Source organism: Macaca mulatta, chromosome 13 (genome assembly GCF_049350105.2).
Source record: "Macaca mulatta isolate MMU2019108-1 chromosome 13, T2T-MMU8v2.0, whole genome shotgun sequence".
NCBI lineage: Eukaryota > Metazoa > Chordata > Mammalia > Primates > Cercopithecidae > Macaca > Macaca mulatta.
This window is the reverse complement of record NC_133418.1, coordinates 74,241,304-74,267,662: the sequence shown is the minus strand read 5'-3', so window position 1 is coordinate 74,267,662 and position 26,359 is coordinate 74,241,304. Positions and strand designations below refer to the sequence as shown.

Sequence of the window (26,359 nt, the reverse complement as noted above, 5' to 3'; positions counted from 1 at the left end):
CTGTATGTCGCAAATCTCTCTGTGTGTGGTGGAGGCACTTCTGGCAAGTGTAGGTATATGTATTGACTCACAGTAAGTGGACTGAAAAAAAGGAAAGAAAAAAAATAGGCACAGCCAATAATGGGCCAACTGTTGAACATAAAGGAAAAGTAGTGATGTTAACCAACAGTAGAGGACAAGGGATTACCAGTGGGCAGTGAGTGGGCAAGAAGTATAACTTCTTGTTATACTTCTAGTGAATAACTGCTAGTGAATCTATATAAACCTACGCAAATGAAATTTAAATGGACTCAGCAGAGACATATTATTTCAGAAAGCTGTTTGGTAGAAATTATTGAAATGATTAAGTTAGACTATATCCCTCACCTCAAAAAAAAAAAAAAAAAAAAAAAAAAAAGCAAAGGAAAATGCTTCTAATATAACTGGATAGTTTTATTTAAAAAATAAGTATTTCTACTAATCTGACATTATGAGTCATTGAGAAAAAACAACATTAAAGATACATTGTTTGGTAATGATTTTTTTCCCTGGTGTTTTTTTTTTAAGTATGGAAACATGGTGGTACATTAAAATAATGAAGGGCATTATATCATTGAGTTTCATGGCTTTCAATGGATTGAGAATCAGGATTGGAGTTCACAATTTGTTTAACCAAATTCTGCCAGCAAAACCAATTAATGCCCAAGGATCACAGGAGGATATATGAGAAAGTAAAGATACAGGCCAAGGAGAAGAAGAAAAGTAAAAGGAGAGCGAGAGAGATCGAGTAAGAGAGAGAGAACTGAGTAGAATAAAACCTGAGTTTTCCATCCACATGAGATCATTGTTTGCTTTCAGAACTACAGCTTATCCACCAGCCTATTGATTTCTCTCTTATGGTGCTACTAATAATTCAAGTGTTGTATCCTTGGCTGGTATATCTCAGGTTAGAAATGAGCCAGTGATATGAGGTAAATTTTACAGGATGAATTGCCTCAGTTATTTATATCTTTTTGTTTCTTTAGAGAAATTAAATTACAAATCCAGACACATGAATTTAAAACTATTCTAGATATAACAGTTTTAAGAGATTGATGGCTAAATAACTAGAGAAAGCCTGCTAGTCCAGCAACTGCAAAATACTTTGAGATCAAATGTTGAAAGCAAGTTCCAGGACGAAAAAAAAAAAAAACAACCTCTTTCTAAATTCCATAGTGAAGAAGGAAGTGTTTAATAACTCCGCAGCATCTTAGCATCCTGCTGGCAGTAAGGGTCATCTTTCATTTTGATCCTTGAAAAGAGAACATATCATTTTATAGCTATTTTTACAGGGGATTTTTTTTTTTGTTAGAAATATGTGCTTTTGAAGCAGCTTCACTTCTATTCTTTTCATTTTTAAATATATTTTGTCAAGGAAAGGAAGCATACATAAGGGTGATATCATCGTTATACCCCATCCTGGGCTTGATCTTGCAGTAAAGTCATAACGCTTAATCTATGCAACAACTATTTCCATAACAACAGGCACAAAATCCAATTAAAAATAACCCTTTGGTTCATAAAATTCTCTGTGGGCCAAATTCTAGCTCCTTTCATGAATTATTAAAATTGTGAACAGATTGATTTTGGAAGATAAGGTTTTTAAAAAGGCACTTAATAGTCTCACTTCAAAACAATGTTACCCATGCAGCATGAAGTGTAATGGAAAGTGCACTAGACTAGGGAGTTAAGAATTGAGGTTGCTAGATCATGATTTGCTACTGAAAAAGAAGTTGGGGGTTGGGTAGTGCTTAATATGTAGCAGGCTCTTTGTCTGTTGTCTGGTTTCACCTTTACATTATTAATCTACAGATGTGAAACTGAAGGCCTATAAAGCTAAGACTACTTGTCCCCAGGTCACACAGCTAAAAGGTGGTAGAACCAAGTTTCATCCTTGGCCTGACCTCCTCAAAGCCTGCATGCTTTTCCCTGCATCATCCAGCCTCTCAGTTATGAGACTCTTTGGCTAACAACTTAACTTCTCACTTTCCCCATATCGGAACAAAGGAGGTGGGAAAGATGCTCTTTGTGGTGACTCCCAGCTCGCCCTACAGAATGATCACACTGCTAGCAAATCCTACACATCCTCTGGATAAGTCCTGGCGGAAGCAAATCTCTAAGTAATACAATGTCTACCTAGGGATGCTGAAATGACTGCTCCTAAAGATATGAAACAGAAGAAGGAACATCATTTTAGGACCTGTCTCCACCCATAATCAGCAATTTGCTAACACACTCAACTTCTGGTGCTCTCAGCATTCCCATCCATAAAGTGAGGAGAGTTTCCAGCTAATCTTTACAGTTCTTTTAGAATTTCACTTTCTCACAGAATTCAACATATACAAACTTGTTAAAGAAAGATGGTTTAACTGTTGAAATTTTGAATTTGAGAGTTTATCCTCTTGCCATATTTTTAATAGCAAAATTATAGTAACTTCAAGCTGTTAATGACTTTTCAGGATTTCCTTTCCTTCAGGGGATATCAAACCGTGTATCAATTGTGCCAACGTCTTTCTCCCTGCATTAATGCACTATAGACTGAATGTGTGTGTCCTTCAAAATTCAGTATGTTGAATTTCTAACCGCCAATGTGATGGTATGAGAAGGTGGGGCCTTTGAGATATAATTAGGTTTAGATGAGGGTGGAGCCCCATGATGGAATTAGGGCCCTCATAAGAAGAGGAAGAAACACCAGAGCTTCCCCTCTGCCATGTGAGGTTACAAAGAGAAAGCGGCTGCCTACCAGCCAGAAAGAAGGCCCTCACCAAGAGCCAAATCTGCTGATAATTTGAACTTTGACTTCAAGTCTTCAAAAAACTGAGGTGGAAAAAAAAAATTCTGTTTTTTAAGCCATCCAATCTGTGGTATCCTGTTGTAATAGCCCAAGTCGATTAACACTGTGGACAATATTTTAAAGACTTTTAAGAAAGTCTATAGCTGGGCAGGTGCGGTGGCTCATGCCTGTAACCCCAGCATTTTGGGAAGTCAAGATGGGAGCATCACGAGGTCAGGAGTTTGAGACCAGCCTGGCCAACAGGGTGAAACCCTATCTCTACTTGAAAAAAAAAAAAAAGTAGCTGGGTGCAGTGACAGGCACCTGTAATCCCAGCTACTCAGGAGGCTGAGGCAGGAGAATTGCTTCACCCCAGGAGGTGGAGGTTGCAGTGAGCCAAGATCTCGCCACTGCACTCCAGCCTGGGTGACAGAGTAAGACTCCATCTCAAAAAAAAAAAAAAAAAAAAGAAAAGAAAAAAAGAAAAGAAAAAAAGAAAGTCCATAGCCTTATTTCTATTAAAAGACATCATTCCTTATGTTTTGTGGGGAGTTTTGATTTGTTTGTAATTATACACTTGAGTTTTACTGTAACATATTATTTAAGTCATAGAGGTATTAGGTTTTCATTTTATAGTTAAAGAAGCAGATTTAAAAGGATTGAGTAAATTATTAAGTCTCAAAGACAGTAAGAAGTAGAGAGAAAACTGAGATTTTGATTTTCTATTTTCATTAAAATGTATTTTCCACAGAAAATGATCTACAAGTTGTGTAAGAGGTACAATGGGGCTGAATGCCCACAGTTAATATTTCACCAGACCAGGTCAGAATTCAGCTTTACAGGCTAATGTTATATTAAAGAATTTTAGAGCTAGGAGGGACAAGAGAAGTGTAGAATTTCAATCATCATCTACAAATAAGAAACATGAAGTGCAAAGACATTAGATGATGTTCCCATCGTCACAACTGCTAAATGAAGAAGCCTAGTTCTCTAGACTGTCAGTCTAACAAACTTTTTTTTTTTTAATTTATTTTTAAGACAGAGTTTCACTCTGTTGCTCAGGCTGGAGCGCAGTGGTGCAATCTTGCCTCACTGCAACCTCTGCCTCCATGGTTCAAGTGATTCTCCTGCCTCAGCCTCCCAGGCAGCCGGGATTACAGGCACCCACTACCATGCCCAGCTAATTTTTGTATTTTAATAGAGATGGAGTTTCAAGGCCAGTCTGGTCTCGAACTCCTGACCTCAAGCAGTCTGCCAGCCTTGGCCTGCCAAAGTGCTGGAATAACAGGCGTGAACCACTGTGCGCCCAGCCCTAACAAACTTTTAAAACATTATTCTGTTCATTAGACAGTGCTGATCTAGAATGAATTTCTCAAGTCACACCAAAATCTGAGTCTGAGTTTAATAAGTCTGTCAGTGCTTTTCAACAGAGTTTGACCTAATCTGTGGTCTAACTGTTTTGTGCCTGGTGATTTTCACTGGGTCTGCTGATGACCCTGTAGCTAAAACTTATTGATAACAGATGGAAGTAGAAGCAATAAACATTTCAGTTTCCCCTGATTCAGTGTAAGTTGAGTGTTCTTCCACAACCTACCCATCCATAAATTCGAGGTGTCTCTAAGATTAACTCCTAAGAAGGGCTGGAATTAACCCTAACTTGAGGCATGGTATAGACAGAGGAAAGTGTGTGTTAGCATGTGTATATGTGTATGTGGATGTGTGTGTGTGAGGGATAGAGAGAGATACACTCAAAAGATGGTAGATTTTTGGCCATGTTAGTAACCACGTTTGCTAATGACTTTTACTTCCAATTTCGCATCAACATGATTCTTAGGTTTCTTTAAATATTAGTCTCAGAATAAAGGAAATTTCATGTTATAATTTGTAGTTATGGGAGTTAGTGGTAAAGAAAACTGGATTTTGTCCCTAGTCTGTCATCAACTAATTATGTCACCTTGAAGATGGCATTTATTCTCTCTGTTCCTTTTTATCTGTAAAATGATAATCCCATATAAAAGCATATTTAAAAAACTTTCCTACAGCCAACTTCAAACGATTGTCATTCTTAGAAGGACCAATATCACCTTGCAGCTACATGAAAGACTGCAGTGTTATAGTGACTATCCTAAGTGTGTAAGCTTTTTATTTTTATTATTACTATTACTAATTTCATCACTTTTGGTTTGGCATAGTAGGCAGAGGGCAGACAGAGCCTTAAAGAGGCTCTTCTACCCAAGAATTACTAAACTCAAGTTGAATCCAGAGGACAATATTGATATGTGCTAGAAAATGTGTTTATTTTTTTATATTGTCAAATTTTAATGGTGATAACTGTGTTTTTTTTTTTTTTTTATTTTGACAACATTCACAGAATACAGCACCAATCAATCAATAAATGATCAAGCAGGAGCAGGGACATTCTGCTCTGTGTACCAGGATATCCTCCTGCTTTATGGACAAGTTCAGTTTGAACACTAAATCATAGACCAGAAACTTATGTGGGGAAATAATGAAGTGATCTTTAAAGCACATTTCTTTTACTTAAGGCATATTATTCTTTCATCTGCTCAAAGAATCAGACCAGGGAAGGGCAATGTGAGAGAATCTGACTCGGTATTTCCCGAAGCTTGCCTTATGCAGGCGAAGTATGGTTGTGCAGTGTCAAAATCCAGGAGCTCAACTGGGGCCAAAGTTTCATTATTATTTTTAAATCAGTGGAATTACTTCTTTTCCACAAATAATCTTGCATAAAAGAATACAGAAACCATATAAAGGAGGAGTTGCCCTGCTAAGAGATAGAGGCAGGATAACTTGGCCCCTGAGGCGTCGCCTGGAACCTCTGGACTCTGCAGTCCTTGTTTGAAAGTCAGTCTCAAATAAATAAATCCCCTCAACTAGGGGGTTTATTTCTCCCTTTAAGAAAAGAATAACTTTTTCATAAAACTCCGGCCAATGCTTGTTAAAAGTATTTTCAAATAACCCCTTGTTTTAAAAATTACGTTTAACTTGCAAAAAGGATTTTTGTGGCCTATGAATTAAAAGCTCTTTCTACAGAACATCATGTATTATGCATATCAAAGCCTACCAGTTTCAGTCTGTCCACATTAACATCCCTCTAACATGAATTCCCTACACTCCCTTAATTACGAAGCTTAAATTCATAGATCCTCTTCTAAAGATTTAGTAGATCTTTTCTTCTTCTTTTTTTTTGAGACCGAGTCTTGCTGGGTCGCCTAGGCTGGAGTGCAGTGGCGACATCTTGGGTCACTGCAAGCTCTGCCTCCTGGGTTCACTGTTCACGCCATTTTCCTATCTCAGCCTCTCAAGTAGCTGGGACTACGGGCGCCTGCCACCGCCCCTGGCTATTTTTTTTATTTTTTCTTTTAGTAGAGATGGGGTTTCACTATGTTAGCCAGGATGGTCTCCATCTCCTGACCTCTGATCCGCCCACCTCGGCCTCCCAAAGTGCTGGGATTATAGGCGTGAGCCACCGCACCCAGCCAGATCTTTTCTTCTTATGTCATATGAGTTATGCAACAGATTGGCTTTCCTTATTTTCCATCCTTAGGGAGCCAAGATTCAGGAATTTTATTGCATTTCAGCAACTTGAATTTTTTCCCTTTTTAAAAAATTTCATTTGACTTTCTTCCCCAATGATGTTACGATTATTTTTGTTAATCGCTATAAATTATACTTGAAAGTACTGAAGCACAGACTACTAAGTGAAGTATTTAAGAAAGAAAGAATAGCATTCAACGGATGCATAGCTACTTAGTCCAACTCTCCTTTTACAGACATCTCCATGGGAGGTTAGTTGCCTTGCCTCTGTCTTCCTCGTTATTCGCAGGGTGAAACTAATGCCTGGGCCTCGAACTTATTTAGGACCTAACATGCATTACCTAATTGTCTGGCCAAAGTCAGAGAGGGTAAACAATCTTTGACCTTTGCATATCATTCCTTTCTCTATTTATATTTATACATATTCAAAAATATTGTTCTAAATACATTTTAAACAAACCCACCTGCTTTGGGTAGCAGAATCAATACAATTTACAAACAACCTCACTGCCATACACAGTTTGGGAAGCAGTGATGAAACAGGTGTGTTTTTCATGTACCTCTTCACATTTGGTTCAAATGTAGATTCTCACATATTTCAAGGGAGATCTGCATGCATCATAAGAAAGGCTTGAACTTGGTTGAGAGTTAAATAAACTTGGATTTGAAAGCAGGTTTTGCATTTTCTGGTTGCTTAGGCTTGGGTATGTTAGTTTCTTTGAGCTTTCCTTCCATCATCTACAAATGTGCAATAATAATGCCTACCTTATTTCATAGGTTTGTTGTAAGGACTAAGGAATATAACAAATCTAATGTGTTTGGTGCTTTGCACTTTGTGTAATCTCAATAAATATTAATTTACTTTCCCTCCTTTTTATGGAAAATATGGAAAATAACAGTGCATGAGTTCTGCAAACCACCAAAGGATCTACCATTAAAAAATGATTGACAGCCAAATATATTATACATTATATAAAAATGTATATTGAAAGAAACATCCACAATTTTTATTTGAACAGGCACACTGCATAGTCTAGTATTTTGAAATTAGGACTCCCAAAGTCAAATTCTTTGGAACAGTCGTCATTTTAACCTGAGATTTCACAGTATTTGTGTTTGGTTGTTTAATTCCTAAGCATTCACCCTAAATGTAAAAATAAATGTAAAATACATTTACAAGAGAACCTGAAATATTTCAATAATGACTTGCTTAATAATCTCGGGGTTAAAATAAGATGTACATGATACTAAATTTGGATCCTTTTTGCTAGAAAGCCTTGTGTGCAAATATCTTGTGAACAATTTATACTGGTTTATGAATGTGGAGGGAAAAGATAGTGAAGAGCAATAGAGAAGAATGAAACAAAGCTGAGACCCTTTCATTCAATGCAAGCAAAGACCTCTAAGAGACAAAACTGGCAGATGCCTCTGGAACTGAAAGGTGGATGTGGCTGTACAGAAACTTGAAAAAAAAATAGCAGTTATATTTGGATTTTTAAACTCTTAGATGTGTGTGCCACAAGCTTAAACTCACTGCATCTCTACATACCCTTTAGGTAGCTATCTCCCTCTAGTGGTGCGTGTATTTTAAAGAGGTTAACTACATAAGTGAACCATCTTTATGAGGTACCCTGCTTATGGTATATATACCCTGGTGTGGTTCTGAAGTTCACTTTATTTGTCTTACATATTCATTGTAATTTCTATTTTAAAATTCTACCTAGTTATTTCAGTGGCAATCTGACTTGCTCAATTAAACCATTTATCAAGCATGAAGATTTTGATGGGTATTTCTGCAAATCCATCACCTAACAAACTGCACAGATGATGGGCAGGCAGGAATTTTTTTTAAAAGACTAGAATCACCTTATACGTATAAATTGGTTCTATATTTATACATGACTGTTCAATATATTTAGACCTACAGCACCTGGAAATTGAATTAGGAAGAGAAGTTACAGTACCATAACAGCTGAGAATTATGAAATTTTAAAACTGAATGGTCCATATTGTGTCTGTTGTTTATCCCATTTAGCTACATACTTATTCTGAGTTCCATGGCACCCATATGCTACTAATTTTGTTCAAAATTTATTTTGTACCAAGAACCAATCTCAGAATTGGGAATATCCAAGTTACAGTCAAAGGAACGTACATTCTAATAAGTCAGAGGTCAAAACACTTTTTCTGTAAAGGGCCAGAGTGTAAATATATTTGACTTTGCCGACATGTGTTCACCATTGCAATTCTTCAACTTTACTACTACAATGTAAAAGCAAGCATAGAATGTATGTAAACAAATGGAGTGGCTGTGTTTCAATAAAGCTTCATTAAAACCAGGAGCTAGCTTGAGAGCTATAGTGTTCAAGACCCTGTAACATAAACATGTACAGACAATTTAAAATATCCTTTCCTGTAAATTTTGCATTGCATATTAAAGAAATAATAACAGAAACATACTCAAGAATTTAAGTGTGAGGGAACCTGAGTTTTAGATTTGATATTGCCATTAACTCTAACATAACCTTAAAAATGCTAATTGTCCTAACTCTTTTACTGCTGTTTGTTTTCTTAAGAAACAACTAAAAGCAATTTTTAAAGGTTTTAAGCCCAGGCTCCCCACCTGCGAGGCCACAGACAGGTACTGTCCATAGCCTGTCAGGAACCAAGCCGCACAGCAGGAGGTGGGCAGCAGGCAAGCCAGAGAAGTTTCATCTGTATTTACAGCTGCTCTCCACTGCTCGTATCACCATCTGAGCTGCACCTCATGTCAGATCAGTAGTGGCATCCGATTCTCATAAAAATGCAAACCCTATTGTGAAGTGCACATGCGAGAATCTAGGTTTCATGCTCTTTAGGAGAATCTAATGCTTGATGATCAGTCACTGTCTTCCATTACCCTCAGATGGGACTCTCCAGTTGCTGGTAAACAACCTCTAGTTGTACTGATTCTACATTATGGTGAGTTGTATAATGATTTCATTATATATTACAATGTAATAGTAATAGAAATAAGGTGCATGATAAATGGGATGCACTTGAATTGTCCTGAAATCACTCCCGTCTGTGGAAAAATTGTCTTCCATGAAACCAGTCCCTCATGCCAAAAAGTTTGGAGAATGCTGCTTTAAATGACACAAATCAATTGACACAAATCAACTGCAAAGTCCTTCTACTTATACAATGTAGGATAAATTAGGTTCCTTTCCTTTTCTGCAAATTTAGAATAGAAACATTCATTAAATGCTTGCTCTGTGTGTGTGTGTGTGTGTGTGTGTGTGTGTGTGTGTGTGTGAGACTGCATGCACCTTTGTTTAAAATTAGGTAATTAGGTTTCTACCTATATCAACTTTTCCAGGTACTAAAAAGTTTTATTTGGCAGTTGACTTTGGGGACAGTAGTCTCTGGAGTGAGACAGGACCTGTGAGAAGCTGGAAGCAAGCCTTGTCATTGTGACAATGATGAGAAGATAGAAACAGAAGCAGGAGCTACCACTGCTTGATGCCTGAGTCATGGTTGCCGGCAGCAGTACTTCCTACCTACAAATGATGAGAGGATATGTTTCCCAGGTTGTAATTATGACACCTTCGGCCTACTATTTGACTTTGACATTACTTTCTGATTTTAAAATAATTTTTCCTTCAGTTAAAAAAATTCAAAGGAGATTAACTCCTCATTACAGGTCTCTATTTTATCCTTCTCAATTTTTAGGTATTGAGTTGCGAGTGAAACCTGTTTGTTTTAATTTTTCACAAGAATCAGCTAAAACATCCAATTACAAATTAAATTTAGACATGTAAATGACACTTCTAAATTGTCCTTTTTCTGCCTCTTAACATTACTAGAGGCATGATGAGCCATGTATTTTGAGAGGCCAGTGCAGAGAAAAATGTGGAGTCTTTATTCAAAATTAAGAATTTCAAGATGGTACCAGTAGAGCATTAACGCAAACACAGGGCCCTTCTTAGCATATGGCACTGCGTGACTGCATACATTGTATGCTGTTGAAGCCAGTCCTTATTAGGAGTGTAAGTTTTGCGCTTATTTATTTTTGATGCTTCCTTTAGTAAATTCTACATTCAGGAATGAGCAGACAAGGCTGGAGGCAAAATTCTTCCTGTATCTATGTGAGAAGCATAGTTGAATCACCTTCCCCATAGTGTCTGCACTTAATAACATGGCCTCTGGGGTATCAGAGAAGCTGTCTCAGGCTTGTCTTGCTGGCCAGGCCTGGTGCCAATCACGATCTGGGCTTGGTGATACACCAATAACCTCAGAACCAGGAAGCAAAACTACCTGCTGAGCCATGTAACTCCTCTCTCTTTTCTTCTCTATTCCTCCTCAAGTGCTCCTCGATTTAGCCAAGGATATACCCTTGAGAACTATTCAGTGTCCTTATAAAGAGATACTTGTCTCCTTTTTTTTTTTTTTAAATAAGCAAAGAGAGAGAGTCCTAAGGACAGACACATTTCTTTATGCTAAAAATACTAGAAATACTCATCCCCAGTTAAAAAGTACTTTGATTAAATGATATAAAGTCAGACATTAAGCTTGATGTTTGTTTTTCAAAAATGAACACTAATAACAGAAAAAAAGACATTTTACAAACTTTAAAAAATCCACTGGAGAAATTAGTCATGTGCTGACTAATTACATTGCATTTATTTCTTGACCCACAGACTGCTGAGTTTTATCCTGGTTCTACAAGTTATTAGCTGTGTGACCTTGAGCAACCTTCTTACTTTCAGCATGCCTCAGGATCCTCATATATCTCATAAGCTAATACTACACACAATGCAAATGGGTTTAATGCATCTTAATAACTCAAAACTACTTTTAATCAAAGGTTTAATGCATCTTAATAACTCAAAAAGCTTACCATAATCTCATTTATGGTAAGCTTTCAATTATAGTAGTGATAATAGTAACTATCATCAGTATTATGTTGTCATTATTATCTTCTCCTCAATGAGTTTACAGTCTCAGAGAAAATATGATGTAGCTCACTGCCTTGAACATAATGGTCATTCACTAAGTATTTGTTGAATGGGTTTATTTGTGTAAACTTTGTGGGACTTTTTTTAACAGCAGATGAAACATCCCTTGATATTAAATTAAGCCAAGTTGTTGATGAAAAATAACTCCATCTTTTAATGCCTCCATTCACTATGAAATGTAAATAAAAAGAAAACTCTGTCCTCTTGTTTTAATATTTAGCAGGGTGGAATTTGGTAACCCCTACAGTTGGAGAACTTGAGTAAATTAGTTATCTGGATAACTATTTGGACAGTCTTTTCGCTCAGTTACACTGAAAATAAACTTAGTGATGCATACAGCCTAGTAGAACAAAATGACCTAAGGTCAGCAGTCAGTAACTTCCGAGTCCAAAGGAAACAGTTGGCTTAGGAATTGGGGGAACTCAAAACCTAATGAGTATTTAATTATAAGAAAACATACATCTCTTCCTCAAGTGGATGTGACCTTGGAGAGTTGTTGGAAACACCCTCCAGAGACTTTTCTGCCATTTTCCTAAATGATACCAAATTTATTCTATTATCTACAAAATAAATTTCAATATTTCTCGATGTTTCACCTCTTGCTCTATTTCTTCTGTCCTAAATATCATTGCTTATGCAAACAAATAAACAAGGTTAAAATCATCTTCTAAGAAACATTTAGCCTCTGTAGCTTTGTCATTGATTGTACCCATTTATGACAGACAAGGATAAATATCTCTTATGTAAATATTTTTCAGTGAGAAAAACATACATTTTAAGAATCATGATTTACTTTTTAAGAATATAATTACATTTACAACACAGCAAAAATGAACACAAATTAAATAAATATATTTCTAGAAAAAAAGTTTTAAAACTAGCAATCTTCAAATCTAATCTAGCTCATCTGGCAAGCTTAAGAAGTATAATAAAATAAGCCTAATATAATGAAAGTAACAATTAGACTGTGATTTTATTTTTTTCAAAAGATCAATTCCAAAATTCCAAGGGATGCTTATCACATATTAGGACAGCTAGCAGATATAAACTTGAATACTAAATAGTTCAATTTGCTTTTAAGTAAACATTAAAAACTGAAAATATATTCACCGTTGGTGTAGTGTGAAAGAAAAGGGTTATACTGATTTATAGTGATACTCATTTAATGTCTTTTATGAAATACATACACAATGCGAAGTTGTCTGAAAAAAATCAAAAAGCATATGGGTCCTGAGCATTTGGATATTTACAGAATGTAAACTGATATTCCATAAACAAAGCCATGGATTATAGTCACAAATGCAATTTTTAAAAATTAAATATGTCATTCCATGTCTAAATACATCACTGTAATAGTTATAGCATTCATTTTTATGAGGTCAAGAAGGATGTACATTTTTTCATAATTCAAAGTCAGTGAATTTACTTTTTACTTTCCATTTCTTCTTAAAATAAGGGTAGCTGAATATTATTAAGTACATGAATTTTTTGAATTCAAAAAATTTAGTTCATCCTCAGTATTTTTGGGATATTCTAGTATAAAATTTTTCAAAAGTAAGAAGCATATTAGAGAAAAAAAATCTAAGTTTCTGCCTTTATTAAGTTTATATATTTTCTCTTCCTTTCTTTTTACTGGGAAGTAATTATAATGCTTAGAAATCTATTTCTCAGTATTGTCAACTTTATGAACCTATTTGCTTAAAGAAAATACATTCTAAGAAATGTGACAATTGATGAATGGTAGCATCTCATGTGTCTTGCTTTCATTTTGTTTCTTTACACAATGATTGTTCAAATGAAGGCTATGGACAAACTGTACATGATTATTAATGCATTCATCATGTGAAAATTAGAATACAATATATTTTTTCTAAGCAATGATATAATTAGCTAAATCCTTCTTTATTTGAATTTTAAGATTGTAATGATAGTGCTAACATAATAGTTTTCTTTAATCATCACTGGCTTATTTATTAAGCTAGCTTTTAGTCAGTAGCTTGAAAGCTATGATTCTCTTTCACCATTTATTTTAGTAACTGAAAAAACTTGGAATTAATTCTTTGAAGTATCTTTGGAAAAATGTCTTCTGAAATGAATGGCTCACCTTATGCTCCAGGAAATGTTCTAAAATGGCAATTGTCCAACAATAACAATAATTAAATCTTAGGCCAAATTAACTTGATTTATTTGAAGAGACAGTGTGTGAAGGTTCCTTGGAGCTGGTCAAACCACTGATAGAAAGAAGTGTTGAGTTATGTCTCTGTGTCTGTTCCTGGTTGATCTTCTTAAGGTAAGATTATGTTAGATTTTCTATTAGTAGGTTACAGTCAATGACGATAACTTACACTAACACATCTAGAAGCATCCTGTCATGTGTGGCTATTCAAATCTGGTTTATTTCTCATGATCTTGTTCACAGATGTTCCCAACAAGTTATCATCTGAAAAATCTAAGATCACTGAAGAATCATGGTATAATTACCTTTGTTACACATATTTTTCCTCCCTATTATATGTTACTTCAACTGGCTCAGTAACCTGGAATTGCTTTATATCACCTTGGCATAAAATCTAAGAGAAGCAATAGATTACATTTAAAAATATTGTATGTTTTAATAAAAGACAGGACACAATGTTACAAGATATTGCTAAAATAAGAGAACAGGGTGGAAAAACATTCCTATACCATGGCTCTATATTTTTAAAGAAGCACATATTATACATATTATACAATGTGTTATATATTAAGTCATAATGTGCCAAGTATTATGTGCTGTAAGGGCATTTAAAACATTAATAAAACTTTTCTGTGAAAACTGAAATCCTAGGCTAGTTTTATACATTTTCTGTTTCCTTTAGCCTCCAAATATGAATGTTATTTCTAATTAGGAACAAAATGTTGTTTTGAAAGATATTCATTCTATTTTAGTAGTCAAAATTAGTAGGTAATTTAGCCTGTAAATTAATTTAAAATGTACATGACATATTACAAATACATGATCTAGTGTAGCTTTATCCTAAATATTGGTGGAATTGGTTTAAATTATCTTTTACCCACTTTTGTTTTTTTTTAATCAAAAAAGCAAAGGAGAATATTGTAGAAATTATAGATGATGAATAGAAACAAAAAACTAAAACAGCAGATACTATAAACATTTAGAGGGATATACTTCCAGAAACATAATAGAAAAGCAATTTTGTTATGATGGTCCCTTGCCTGTTCCATAATTGATAACTCAAAAAAAATAGGAGATACTGATTACTCTAATTTTACTTAATTGATTGCATAAAGAATTACTTGATTATTAATATATTATTTTTAGCAGTATAAAATTTCTCAGTTGATTTATTAAACAGAATTTATTGTACGGGGTTTCTATGATTTTAATTTATTGTACTCATCATAATGTTCTAACTCCATATTTATCTGCCTATTTCAATACTGTTAGGTGAATATGTCTGAATAATAAGAGAACACCTGCATTATTGGATTAAATAATTTATCTTACATTTTCTTTTACTAGAAACTTTTATAATTCATGAAAAATCTCTAAAAACAACTTTAAGTCATGTCATTTTAGTATGTTCTATAATATTTTGGCTTTAATGTTTACATGCATAAACTATTTCCTTTGTACCTACCAAAATGTAAAACATTTTGGAATTTTTTTAGGTGCTATAGAAGTTCACGCTTATTTACATTGGAAACTTCCTGATTTCAAAGCTGGTTGAATTATCCATGTATCTGAACATTTAATGGGTGCATTTCACTAGAAACCTACATTCTTCATAAGCAACATTTAAAAAGGGATTTTGTTAACTCATACCTTAAATCGTACATTTCAAAAGCAATTTTAACTATAACAGTTATCTGTAGAAAAAAGCAATTGTCTTTGAAATTTAATTTATTTCAATAGTACTATGCATAAAATATTTCGAGTCTGTATTTAGACTGATCTCCTGAGAAGTGCAATTGGAGAGTGAAGAATTTCCACAATTGTATGAATGATGCATTCAAAGAGCAAGTAATAATAAACAATCCAATTTTCAGTACACTAAAAATAAAGTAATTTAGCCTTTTAGTATTTCTTACTTATCTTCAGGAAAACTGTTTTCATAATGCATTTCTTATCCATCTTGCTTTTTGCTCACATTAATAATAAGTAAAAGAAGTAGATAAGAGTTCTGAGCACACAGAACATTTCAATTTCCAAATTCTTTGATCGTGTCATGATTTAAAGAGCCTCGCCCACTTGACTTATGTACCATATGTTAGCCAGTAATATGTTGAACAGATTGTAATTCTCACGGGTATTTTATAGCTAAACTGAAAAAAAATTCAGTCTGACAACATATAGAAAAGATACTTGCGTAGAAAGCTTGCTGCTCCTACATCTGCTCTGAGGAGAGTGAATCATGTGGCCTCTACTCTAATGACAGCTATTTGGATCAACAGTGGATCCAGTTGGATACACCAATTGGATCAGTTGCCACTAAAACTAAGATCTAGTGAGTACCTTATGGGGTGACCTGAATTGAAAGATTTATCCAGCGGGACAAGGGTAAGTAATGGATTCACTAGATTCTCTTTCTAGGAAAGTTGAATATACAACATATAGAGAGTATACAGTTAGTGAAAGGGATGACAGAAAGAAAGAGAGAGAAGAAAGGAAGAAAAGGAGGGAGGAAGGGATGGAAGAGGGCAGGAAAGGAAGGAAGAGAAGAAACTCAAAACAATGGAGGAAGTGGGTATGTTTAGAAACGGCTCTTCATAACAACCCAGCAAAGAAAAACATCTGACCAACATGTTGTGATCTCTTAGATTTGGGGATATTTGTATAAAATAAACTCCCTTTTCAGAGAAACTAATAAGTCAAAGTTTAGAATGTTTCTTCTAAAACTTTCTTGGATTTCAAAATACTTTTTATCTAGGCAATTGTTATAATGCCGACTCTCAACAATTGAAAATAATTTGATCAATCTGGTCAACACTCAAGAATGTTGCATTACTTTGAGAGTCTTTGCAGTATTTATAAGGAAATGCTTAACGTGAATAAATTAATAACTGTGCTTGGTTTCAACTTGCATTCTTAATCTGCACAAAAGAATAATTTTTAGAACATCATAGCATTTTATATTTGCATATAAGCAATCAATAGATTATTCACTAAAATAGACCAAAGTTATCTACTTTTCAACCACTCACCATATCATTCTGTTGCCTAATCCACGTAGCCATCTAAATATGAAATAAAAGCTGTATTATTCTTTATAATTCTCATAAGTTTAAACATGTGGATAATTTAAATGGGCTTCCATGTATTTTTATTCCAATTTATTTATTTATTTTTTTGAGACGGAGTCTTGCTCTTTCACCCCAGCTGGAGTGCAATTGCATGACCTCGGCTCACCACAAACACCGCCTCCCAGGTTCAAGCAATACTCCTGCCTCAGCCTCCCAAGTAGCTGGGATTACAGGCACCTGCCACCATGCCTGGCTAGCTTTTCTGTATTTTTAGTAGAGATGGGGTTTCACCATGTTGGTCAGGCTGGTCCTAGAACTCCCGTCCTCAGGTGATCCACACACCTCGGCCTCCAAAGTGCTGGCATTACAGGCATGAGACACAGCACCTGGCCTCAATTTTGATATTTTTCTAAAGACCCATTGCCATGTGCCAATACTCTGCCTGTTTTTAGTTGTTTTCTGTCAGAAATCTATGTTCATTCTTTACATTTTACATGCAATTTTTTTTAGATTTTTGCTGAAAACAATTATTTATAAACTTTCTTTTCATTTCCTTCACATATACTTTAAGTAAAACAAAACAGAAAAAACAACAAAACCAAGAAGACCTCTGTTTTGCATATTTCTACTTTGTCCTTATTCCTTGAGCAACTTCCATCCTAGACAGGTGGATAGCAACAGTCACTGAAAGGCAATGACTGGCAGAATTCCACAAATCAAGTGACTGCTGTATGAAGGCAGAGGCAAAAGACTCCCTTTTACAGTTTTCTGCTCTCAGGCATCGAGTAGCGACTCTGAACTACATATTTACTTTATGTTAACAAGCTCCAGCCCTCAGAAATTTCCTCCTGTCATTTTAAGTAGCTTCCCAAATGGCAGCTTGATCAAAGCAATCTAATATGGCTTAAGTGCCAGTGGTTGACATTTTGCATTTTTTATTGCCTTCCATTTTTATCTACACAAAAATTGGTGATAACTAATATCCAGTTGATCTTTTCATTCTGGTAATAAAATGATAACACAAAGATCTTATTATCTACTCCAGACACCCATCAAAGTACATTTTTCAATAACATACTATGCGAAGTGTTTCTTCCCTATACCCAAGTCAAAAGCGAGGTTAAGTACTTGTCCTTAGATGCCCCATTCTCTCCAATACTTGGGCACTGGACTGCAAATAGAAATTGAACTTCAGCCCTTGATGCTTTGTTCACACTAATGTTATATGTAATTTTGTTGTGTCTGCCTCTTAAATACATCATTTTCTGTGAGAAGCCAAAAGTACTTGGAAGGTCTGCTTAAATATTTTTTTTAACCCCAAAGAGTTTTTATTCTTTTAAGAAGACAAGAAAAAAGATAACCGAAGAAACAATACTGGAAATGGAGCAGTAAGAAGAGTGAATCGTAATAGAAAGAAAGGAAGTGCAGGTAGGTGCGAGAAGAGACAAATGTAATAAGGCATAAAGAAAGCCAAATAATGCAAACAAAACAAGCCCCAGAGATCATGAGTTTATTAAATCAATTTCTATATGGATGCAGAAGTGTCCCTGAGGATGGGTGTGGTGGATCACACCTGTAATCCCAGCACTTTGGGAGGCCAAGGCGGGCAGATCACCTGAGGTCAGGAGTTTGAGACAAGCCTGGCCAACATGGCGAAACCCCATCTCTACTAAAAATACAAAAATTAGCCAGGCGCGGTGGTGCACGCCTGTAGTTCCAGCTACTTGGGAGGCTGAGGTAGGAGAATAGCTTGAACCTGGGAGGCAGAGGTTGCAGAGAGCTGAGATTGCACCGCTGCACTCCAGCCTGGGTGAGAGAGCAAGACTCCATCTCATAATGAGCAACAAGAAACTGAGATGAGTCTGGGATTGTGTGCAGTCACACTCTGTTTGTAATCTGAAAGATCAAAACATACATTTGGCAGTGAAATGGCCATTATTCACAGAAACAGCTTTTTAAAGAAAGTACCCTATCTATATCTGAAAATAAGCTTTTTTATTTTTAAATGAAAAGAGGCTCTCTTCTTCCATTTAAGGATGCTTGACAGCTTTTCTTCCCAGGGGAAGAAATGGTAGCAATAAGGAATCTGACAGAGATGATACTTGGAATTCAGATCTGCCCTTTCTCAGAGGAAATTTTAACAAAGGGCTGTGCCCTAGCATGTCCATGGAAGACTCTGTCACTGCATCTAAACTACTGACACAGGAGTGGCAGGAAAAGAAACATATCTGCCATCTCTTATAGTCCTGCAGATTTGAATACAGAAACTAGACCCTCTACCCTCCTCACCTACCACCCATTCTTCACTGGCAAAGATTAGACAGTCTGACACTGTATATTTTTCATATAAAGTACAAATGCTGTAAACTCGGTGGTGGGGTAGGGAAAGATAAGATGACTACAGGAAACAGCAGCACAATTTTAAGTAAAGGTAGAAAGGTGTTTCTGGGGAAGTTTCCATTCAAGCTTAATAACTTAGAGTTTAATATTAGTTTTTAATGTAAGATAATCTTTTATGTTTTACTTTGTATATTTCTTGTGATAATTTTCTTAAAAATATATCAATTGAGGTATTTCACATTAATTTCACAATACAGTTGATGTCTTAGGTATGGTACAATTTTTAGAGATAATGGTGTTACCGGCTGCTATTTAATAAATGTACATTAATTTTCTCAGTCTCAGACAAACCTATGGCTCACAGAGGACACATGTAATAAATCAGTCTTTCATTAAACTGCAAGTTATGCTGAGATACAGACATTGTTAATTTAGTTTTTATTGAGTACAAAATGCACTCCAAGTAGAAATCACTGCTCATTTAATCACTGTGTGTTAGGTTTGCATTATCTGGAATGTAAATTCCTCCCTTTCCTCAAAGGCGAGTCTTTTTTATGGAACTTGGGTTTCTTACTACACCTGCCCCCTATTCCCCGAATAAAACAGAGACAAAGGAAATGAAAATGTTACCTGTTGATTGAATGTTCTTTCCAGTGACTGCTGTCAAGTTAAGGAATGTACAGTCCTGTCCGATGTGTACACTGGAAGCTCACAATCATTAATTGAATTCAAGTATCACATACTCATTAAAAAGGGAAAACAATTCACTAAACAGCAAAAACCTTTGTCCTCAAAGGTATTATTTTGTGGAATATCCAGAGGAAAAATAAGACTATCCTCAATACTAGAGTCTCATGATATAAGCCAAATGGCAAACGAGTCTAACAAGGGTAATTATACTATAAAGATACATTTAAAAAATCATTGATATAGCCACAGAATCCAGAATAACATGTTATTTGAATAATTTTCATTAATTGCTATAGTTCACAGAGTTACATTTTGTAAGTTCAAAAAGGCATGCTTTGTTGCATGCTTCGCATAAACAAAATAAAAAGAGTACATAAGGTAGAGCTCTAGAAAGGAATATTGTCCCCACATGGATTTGCTAAGATACAGGAGAGATCAAGAAAACCTATAGCTGCAGTAAGACACAGACATGGCTTTGGCAGAGAGTATTTTGTGAGTTGCCACTTGGCCTGCATCTATGTCCCAGAGCTGAAAGCAAACTGGACCTGGTATTAGATGTGCAAATTGTGTATTCCTTTTAGGAATGCATGGAGGAGATAGAGTTGGAGAGGACATGACATATCTTTGAAAAATTCTACTTACGTGAGAGCTTTGACAGTTTATTTTCAGGAACTATTTTGTTTGAGATCTTTTTAAATGCCTGGGATATTGGTTATAATTTATTAACTTAATTTTTAATAAGTCATCATTCTGTTATTTTTTTATTGGTGTGACTGAGCAAACTCATTTTAATGTTATTTTAAAAAGAATATTAAATATATATGGATAGAATTATGAGTTGTAAGAGGCACAGTGTTTGAAACAGTATGTATTTTATTAGAAAAATGGTCTTGTTTTTGCAAGTTTAAGACCTCTGTTTGTTCCTCAGAGGATGCCTTATTGCCACTTGAAAACATGGCCAATGCTTTAGGGACTAGATTCCATCAACTCACATTCAGCATTGTTTCGATAAAATAAATTTTAAAATTCTTTATTATGACAGTGAGAGATTAGAAGTTTGTTAGAACCATTTTATTTAAATTGTTCATGACTTTGTGTTGTGATTATTGGAGATTTCTTAATGTGATCAGCACAACCTGGAAAGGAAAAACCTGAGCATTTATGTACAGAAATAAATAGGTTTACTCTTAAGATAACACTACAACTCAAAATAAAATCACAGTCCTTTTATCCTTTCAGATTTTCGTCCAAATTCAAAGAAAACTCAGTCCATGCATCTTTTCAGACTCATCAGTTTGCATGCATGTCACAAATTTGAAGGGTTTTGGTTATTTTTGCAGAGATATGATTAGGATGTAAAAATTCATCATATAAACATTCTTAATGATCAAAGAAGAACATTTTAGACAAGTAATTTTTTATGTCTATGTAAAACTTTAGATGGGTTTAATAGTAACTCTCGAAGTAAGAGGAATTAACATTTTTTTTTTTTTGTATTTGAGTTAAAAGATAAAGACAAAAGAAAACAAGAACCAGAATATTTTCTCCTATTTAGTTATGAAGAGAACAACTGGAGTCCACAAATGCCACTTGCAGTATCTAAAGGTCTATAAGGTGCTGGCACATTCTGTTACAAAACACTTGTCACCTCTTTTTCCACATAGAGGTAGGAACTGCAGTGGGAAAGTCTTCAGCTGTACAAATTTTTAAATGAATTTTTACAACCCAGATGATGGACTGGTATACTTTAAAAGTGAGTTCATGAGTTTTATAAACACATTTCTCTTGCTCTCTCTCTCTTTTTTTCTTGACTAGCTTACATCATAATGGAGGAATAACATTTTAAAAATTTTGAATAGGCACTTACTGGAATTACAGTTAATCCTGATACAATCTAGATGGGGAAGAATAGATGAAAAATGAAAATTCATCCTTCAAGGTAATAGCTGCAGACATCCAATAAAATTACAGTCCACCCTTCCGGGGACAGACACATGCAAATATGGCCACTCAGTATCATTATTCTTTACATACTTATAAAGCCCAGGTGTATTATTATAAAAGTTTACCATTGGAAACAACAATAGAAGTTTTTAAAAATGGCCAATTCAAACAAAGCTACATGGTGACAAATCTAAGTGAAGTAAAGAGTTGTTAAATGTCAAAGATGTTTGGCTTAGACTGGCTGCAACTTTCTCCCCATCTGTGAAAGAACATATCACTGTTTTCCGCAAAATGTAAAAGTGCTCCGTCACAATGGGGTACAGTGCAGGTTCAGCTAGGCTCAGGCATCTTGGACCTCTGAAATCTAATATCCCACAAAGGCCAACAGAATCCTTCAGAATTGCAGTGGTCAAATGGAAAGCAAGTTAAAATTATTCTTATCTTGCTCTAAATGTTTTTGTTTTGTTTTTAAATTTTATTTGCTTGGGCATAAAAAGGTAACTGCCAGATGTTGGCTGGATTCCATACCTTGCGTTAATTGGAGGAGGAAAGAAACAACTGTATGATTCCTTTAGAAACTCCAGTGGCTAAGGAGCAGTCATTATTCAAAGCACATAAGCCTATGCCTCTCTTAGGAGCTAACAATGCTATCTCTATATAATAAGTGTCATAGTTCCCTTGATTTTCCTTTCTTGATTTTCCCTTTCTTATACCTGCTTTATATAAAAGCAGCTACTATAAGAACAGAACATCTGGTATGGGTAACACAAACTGTAATTATAGCGTTTATTTTTAAAAGACTATGTAGGATGTTTTCTATTTATTTTATATATATTTGTTGGTTTGGGTTTTATTATTTAATGCCTTTGGGGAACATAAAAAATATAAACCTAGATTCTGTTTCCATATAGCTGAGTTTGTCATGTGTCGTCAACCGCATCAGAAAAGTGGTTGCAAACAGCCAAGGACCAGCACCTACACAGCTCTTTCTACAGAATGCTTTGCTGTTCGAAAATTCTCATGAGTGTTTCCACTTTGACTAACAGCAGCTTTACTGCATGCAATTAGGCGATTTGTTTTGATCGGCTTGTAATAACCTGTCATTGTCACTAGAGGGTACTCTAACAGAACAGTAAAGGAGAGTGCTCTGTGTTCTTAAAGTAGTATTTTTTAACCTTATTATTTAATTTCACTAATGTTAATTAAATATAATTATAGGCAATAAGATACCAATGGGATAATTTTATATTTTATGAGTTATCATTCTGCCCAGCACAATTTGAAAATGTAGGTGGGGTTTCCACAAATGCCTTACCTCATCACATTTTATTACTCTTTTATTTAGGTAAATCTACGTAGTTTCAAATTTTATTTTTCTCTCTCTGTTTATTCATTTCTATCTACGTGTGTTTAACACTGCCAAAAATACAGTAAAACCTCATTAATTTTGACTCCTCTTATTTTGAAACAGTGATAACACTGCAAATTTGGGCAGAATATTAATTCTTCCTTTGATATGAGCAAAACTCTCTTAAAAAAAAAAAAAAAAAAGTTAAACTCATAAACAAGATTTTGAAAAGCCAAGTTTGGGAAAACAACTGATTTCCAGTACTTTATGTTGATTTCCAGTACAGTTGGCATGAAACAATGTGCTAATTATAATTAATTCTTATCCAACCACTAAAATCAGCCTAGACAGTCCTTTCCTTGATAAGACTTTCGAAACTATTATGATTTTGAGTATAATTTATAAAAAATAAAAACTGCTTAAACAAATTTTAAAATCTGCAATTCAGACTTTTTCCTAATTCAGCCTGGTTTTTCTCCATAATTCATCCAGATTGGTGAGGTTTTACTGTAATGAGTCTTTCTTAATGCTACAATTAAGCAGGAAAGCATTATCTCTCTGTAGAAGAGCCTGTGTCTCTAGTGTTCTCATGGCTGTTTGCTAAGGGCCGCAGACTTTGGGCATTGAAGGGTTGTGGATCGCTATTTGATAGCAAAATACCACTACACAGTACTCCAAAACAGAAAAGACGGGGTACCACAAAGGTGACTATTCAAAGGAGAAGCCCATGGAGTCGAGTAAGAACAGCTGTTGATCTCAATAACAAAGCAGAAATTTGATATTTTGTGCAAATCTTTTCTAAATAAACACGTTTTTATTTATCTGCAAAGATGTCACCTACAACCAATCTAAATGTTAGTGAATATATCAACAGAAAATTCAGCCTGAGGCAACCTCAGGCTTAATCATTTACATTTTCGATTAACCTCACTGACAGACATGGCTTCTCTTTTAAGAACCCTCAGTGGTAGAAATCACAAAACAGTAAGTTATGTTAAACATAAAAAAAATAAAAAAATAAAAAGATGCCCCCCAAAACCTAAAATTACTTTAAATGATGGAAATAAGACCATTAAATGTTTTAATTTTCCATGGCAAACAGGCTACTTGATCAATGTTTGCAGGCAAAATTGAACAAAAAGTAAAAAAGTGTTAGTTCAGTGGGGGAAGGCAGGTTGTTACCTAGATTGACCGTCAGTTTCACACGTCCTGCATCTAGCTCCAGGCGGAGGGTGTCAGCAGAGTCTCTAGAAGTGGTTGCCATCAGAATGCCATATGCACGCTGGGATCGGAACCGTAAGGAAACATCCTCAGCCTCCGTGTGCATGACTACAGGGAGCTGAATTTTCATAAACATGCTCCCATCATAGCTCAAAACCGTTGCCTCTAGAGATGGAAAATGAATATAATAAGTTCTTGGATGGTAGAGTGCATTAATACTTTAATAAGGAAAAGGATCATTTATTATCACTTAAGACTTCTAGAACAAAATACTACAAAATCAATTCATCTTCTTCAAAAATAAACAAAACTGTAAGCTGGAAAAGAGGTCAGAGTAGAGGACTTCCCTTGTGAGATATTTTCTAAAGCCCAGAAACATAGATATCATCAGTTTCTTTTCTTTTCTTTCTTTCTTTCTTTTTTTTTTTTTTTTTTTGTTCCCATAGCACTTTCTACTTATAGCATTAATCATGTTGAATTTTGAGGGTTTGATTATGTGTCTCCCTTCTCAAAAGCAAAGATCACGTTCTTTTGTACAGTCACAGTGTGAGCCTAGTTTGAAACACCAGCAAAGTTGCGGATTTTTTTTGTTGTTGTTGTATTTGTTTGGGTTTTGTTGTTGTTTGTTTGTTTGTTTGTTTGAGACAAAGTCTCTATTCCCAAGGCTGTAGTGCAGTGGTGGGATCTCAGTGCAGCCATGACCTCCTGAGCTCAAGCAATCTTTCCACCTCAACCTCCTGAGTAGCTGGGACCACAGGCACATGACACCATGCCAGGCTAGTTTATTAACACTTTTTTCTAGAGATGGGTCTCCCTTTGTTGCCTAGGCTGGTCTCAAACTCCTGGGCTCAAGTGACCCTCTCACCCAGGTTCCCAAAAGGAATCTGTGCCCAGCCTCCAGCAACTTTTCAATTCATGTTTATGTACGGTGAGCCCACTGACCAGTTCTGTGAAATTGGTCAACCTTGCCTGGGCTCTGAATTATTCATCTGCACAATAAGAGGGTACTGCCAGAAGATTTCTTAGGGCTTTGATCTGTCCTAAAAACCTGTAGTTCTAGGAGAAGTTACTATCATCATTTTTTCATAATCTCTGCCCTGATGGAATTATTTTTAAAAGAAAAAAAAAAAAAAGAAATATGGCTTAACTGTAGGAATTGGGCCAGTACTTTACCAAAGGTGATGTTTGAAAAGAAAAAAGAAAAACTGATATTACCAAACAACAGACAACGCTTCTTTTGAGCCATTATGTTTAGCAAGGTAATTTTTACAAAGGCTTAAACTGTTGCTTCCTTTTAAGGTTAATTTATAGAAGGGGAGTAACTTTAAATATTATCTATTAGCACAACCCTGGTGTCCTGAATACGTTGTCACCCAAAGCATAATGATGTGCCTTTGTTATACTAAATAAGCATGGGGGTGAGACTGAGGAGCTTTTAAGGATGTTTGTTACTAAATCAAGGTAGATGACATCAATAGGGAAGTTGCTTAGTACTGTCTTAAAGACACAAAGAAACGAATAGAAAAACTGTTGATGACAACCTGATGGCTTTAAGAAAGAGTCAGGACTCCTTAATGTTAAGTACCATATGGTAGTGGAATATTGCAAAACAAGCATGAATCAGTTTGCTTTCTCATTGGTTCCAATAACTCAGGATGATACTTAATAAAGAAAAAAATACCTGGAATTAAAATGAACCTGGAAATTCTCATTATTTTGCCTACTTACACAGCATAGCAATTACCTGTACTGATACAACTGTGTTCAATATTGGGACTATATTCAGAGTTGTGGTTTTGCAAGTTTATCTTTCAGAAAGTCAAGTACTGTTTCTATAAGACTTTAATCATTATTTGTTGTCATTCTGGGATTAAGTGAGCATCCAGAGCCTCTCCAAGCACTGACTGTTCCAGGTCTCCCTGCTTAGGTTAGCTCCCTTCTCTTTTCCATCTACCTCTTTACTTAAGAGATCTCAGTCAACTCATATGCTCACTCCTCTAATATTTATTAAGGGTTCTGACTTCTCTCCTGAGCTCTAGCATTCACTGCCTATTGGAAATTTTCAACTGGAATATTATAGGTACCTTATTAAACTCTTAATTCACTCCCTTCAAAAACGAACAAACTCAAAACATGCTCCTTCCTCAGTCTTCTCCATCTCAGTAAATGTGATAAACCCATTGCTCTGACCTAAAGCTTTCTGATTCCTCTTACTCTCTCTGCCAT

The 26,359-nt window shown here is 35.3% G+C and overlaps 1 protein-coding gene across 20 annotated transcripts in view; it reads right to left on the bottom strand.

The window, feature by feature from the left end:
• NRXN1 (neurexin 1) overlaps positions 1 to 26,359 on the bottom strand; it is a 1,126,307-nt gene that overhangs the window by 597,539 nt on the left and 502,409 nt on the right. For 11 of the 20 annotated variants that reach the window (XM_077958693.1, XM_028832104.2, XM_077958703.1 and 8 more), the window contains 2 exons: positions 24,095 to 24,298; positions 21,488 to 21,514 (listed from right to left, as the gene is read on the bottom strand). In XM_077958693.1, the coding sequence (XP_077814819.1) occupies positions 21,488 to 21,514; positions 24,095 to 24,298 (231 nt within the window). The remainder of the gene's footprint in view (positions 1 to 21,487; positions 21,515 to 24,094; positions 24,299 to 26,359) is intronic. The other 9 variants (XM_077958695.1, XM_077958705.1, XM_077958699.1 and 6 more) reach the window with 1 other exon arrangement.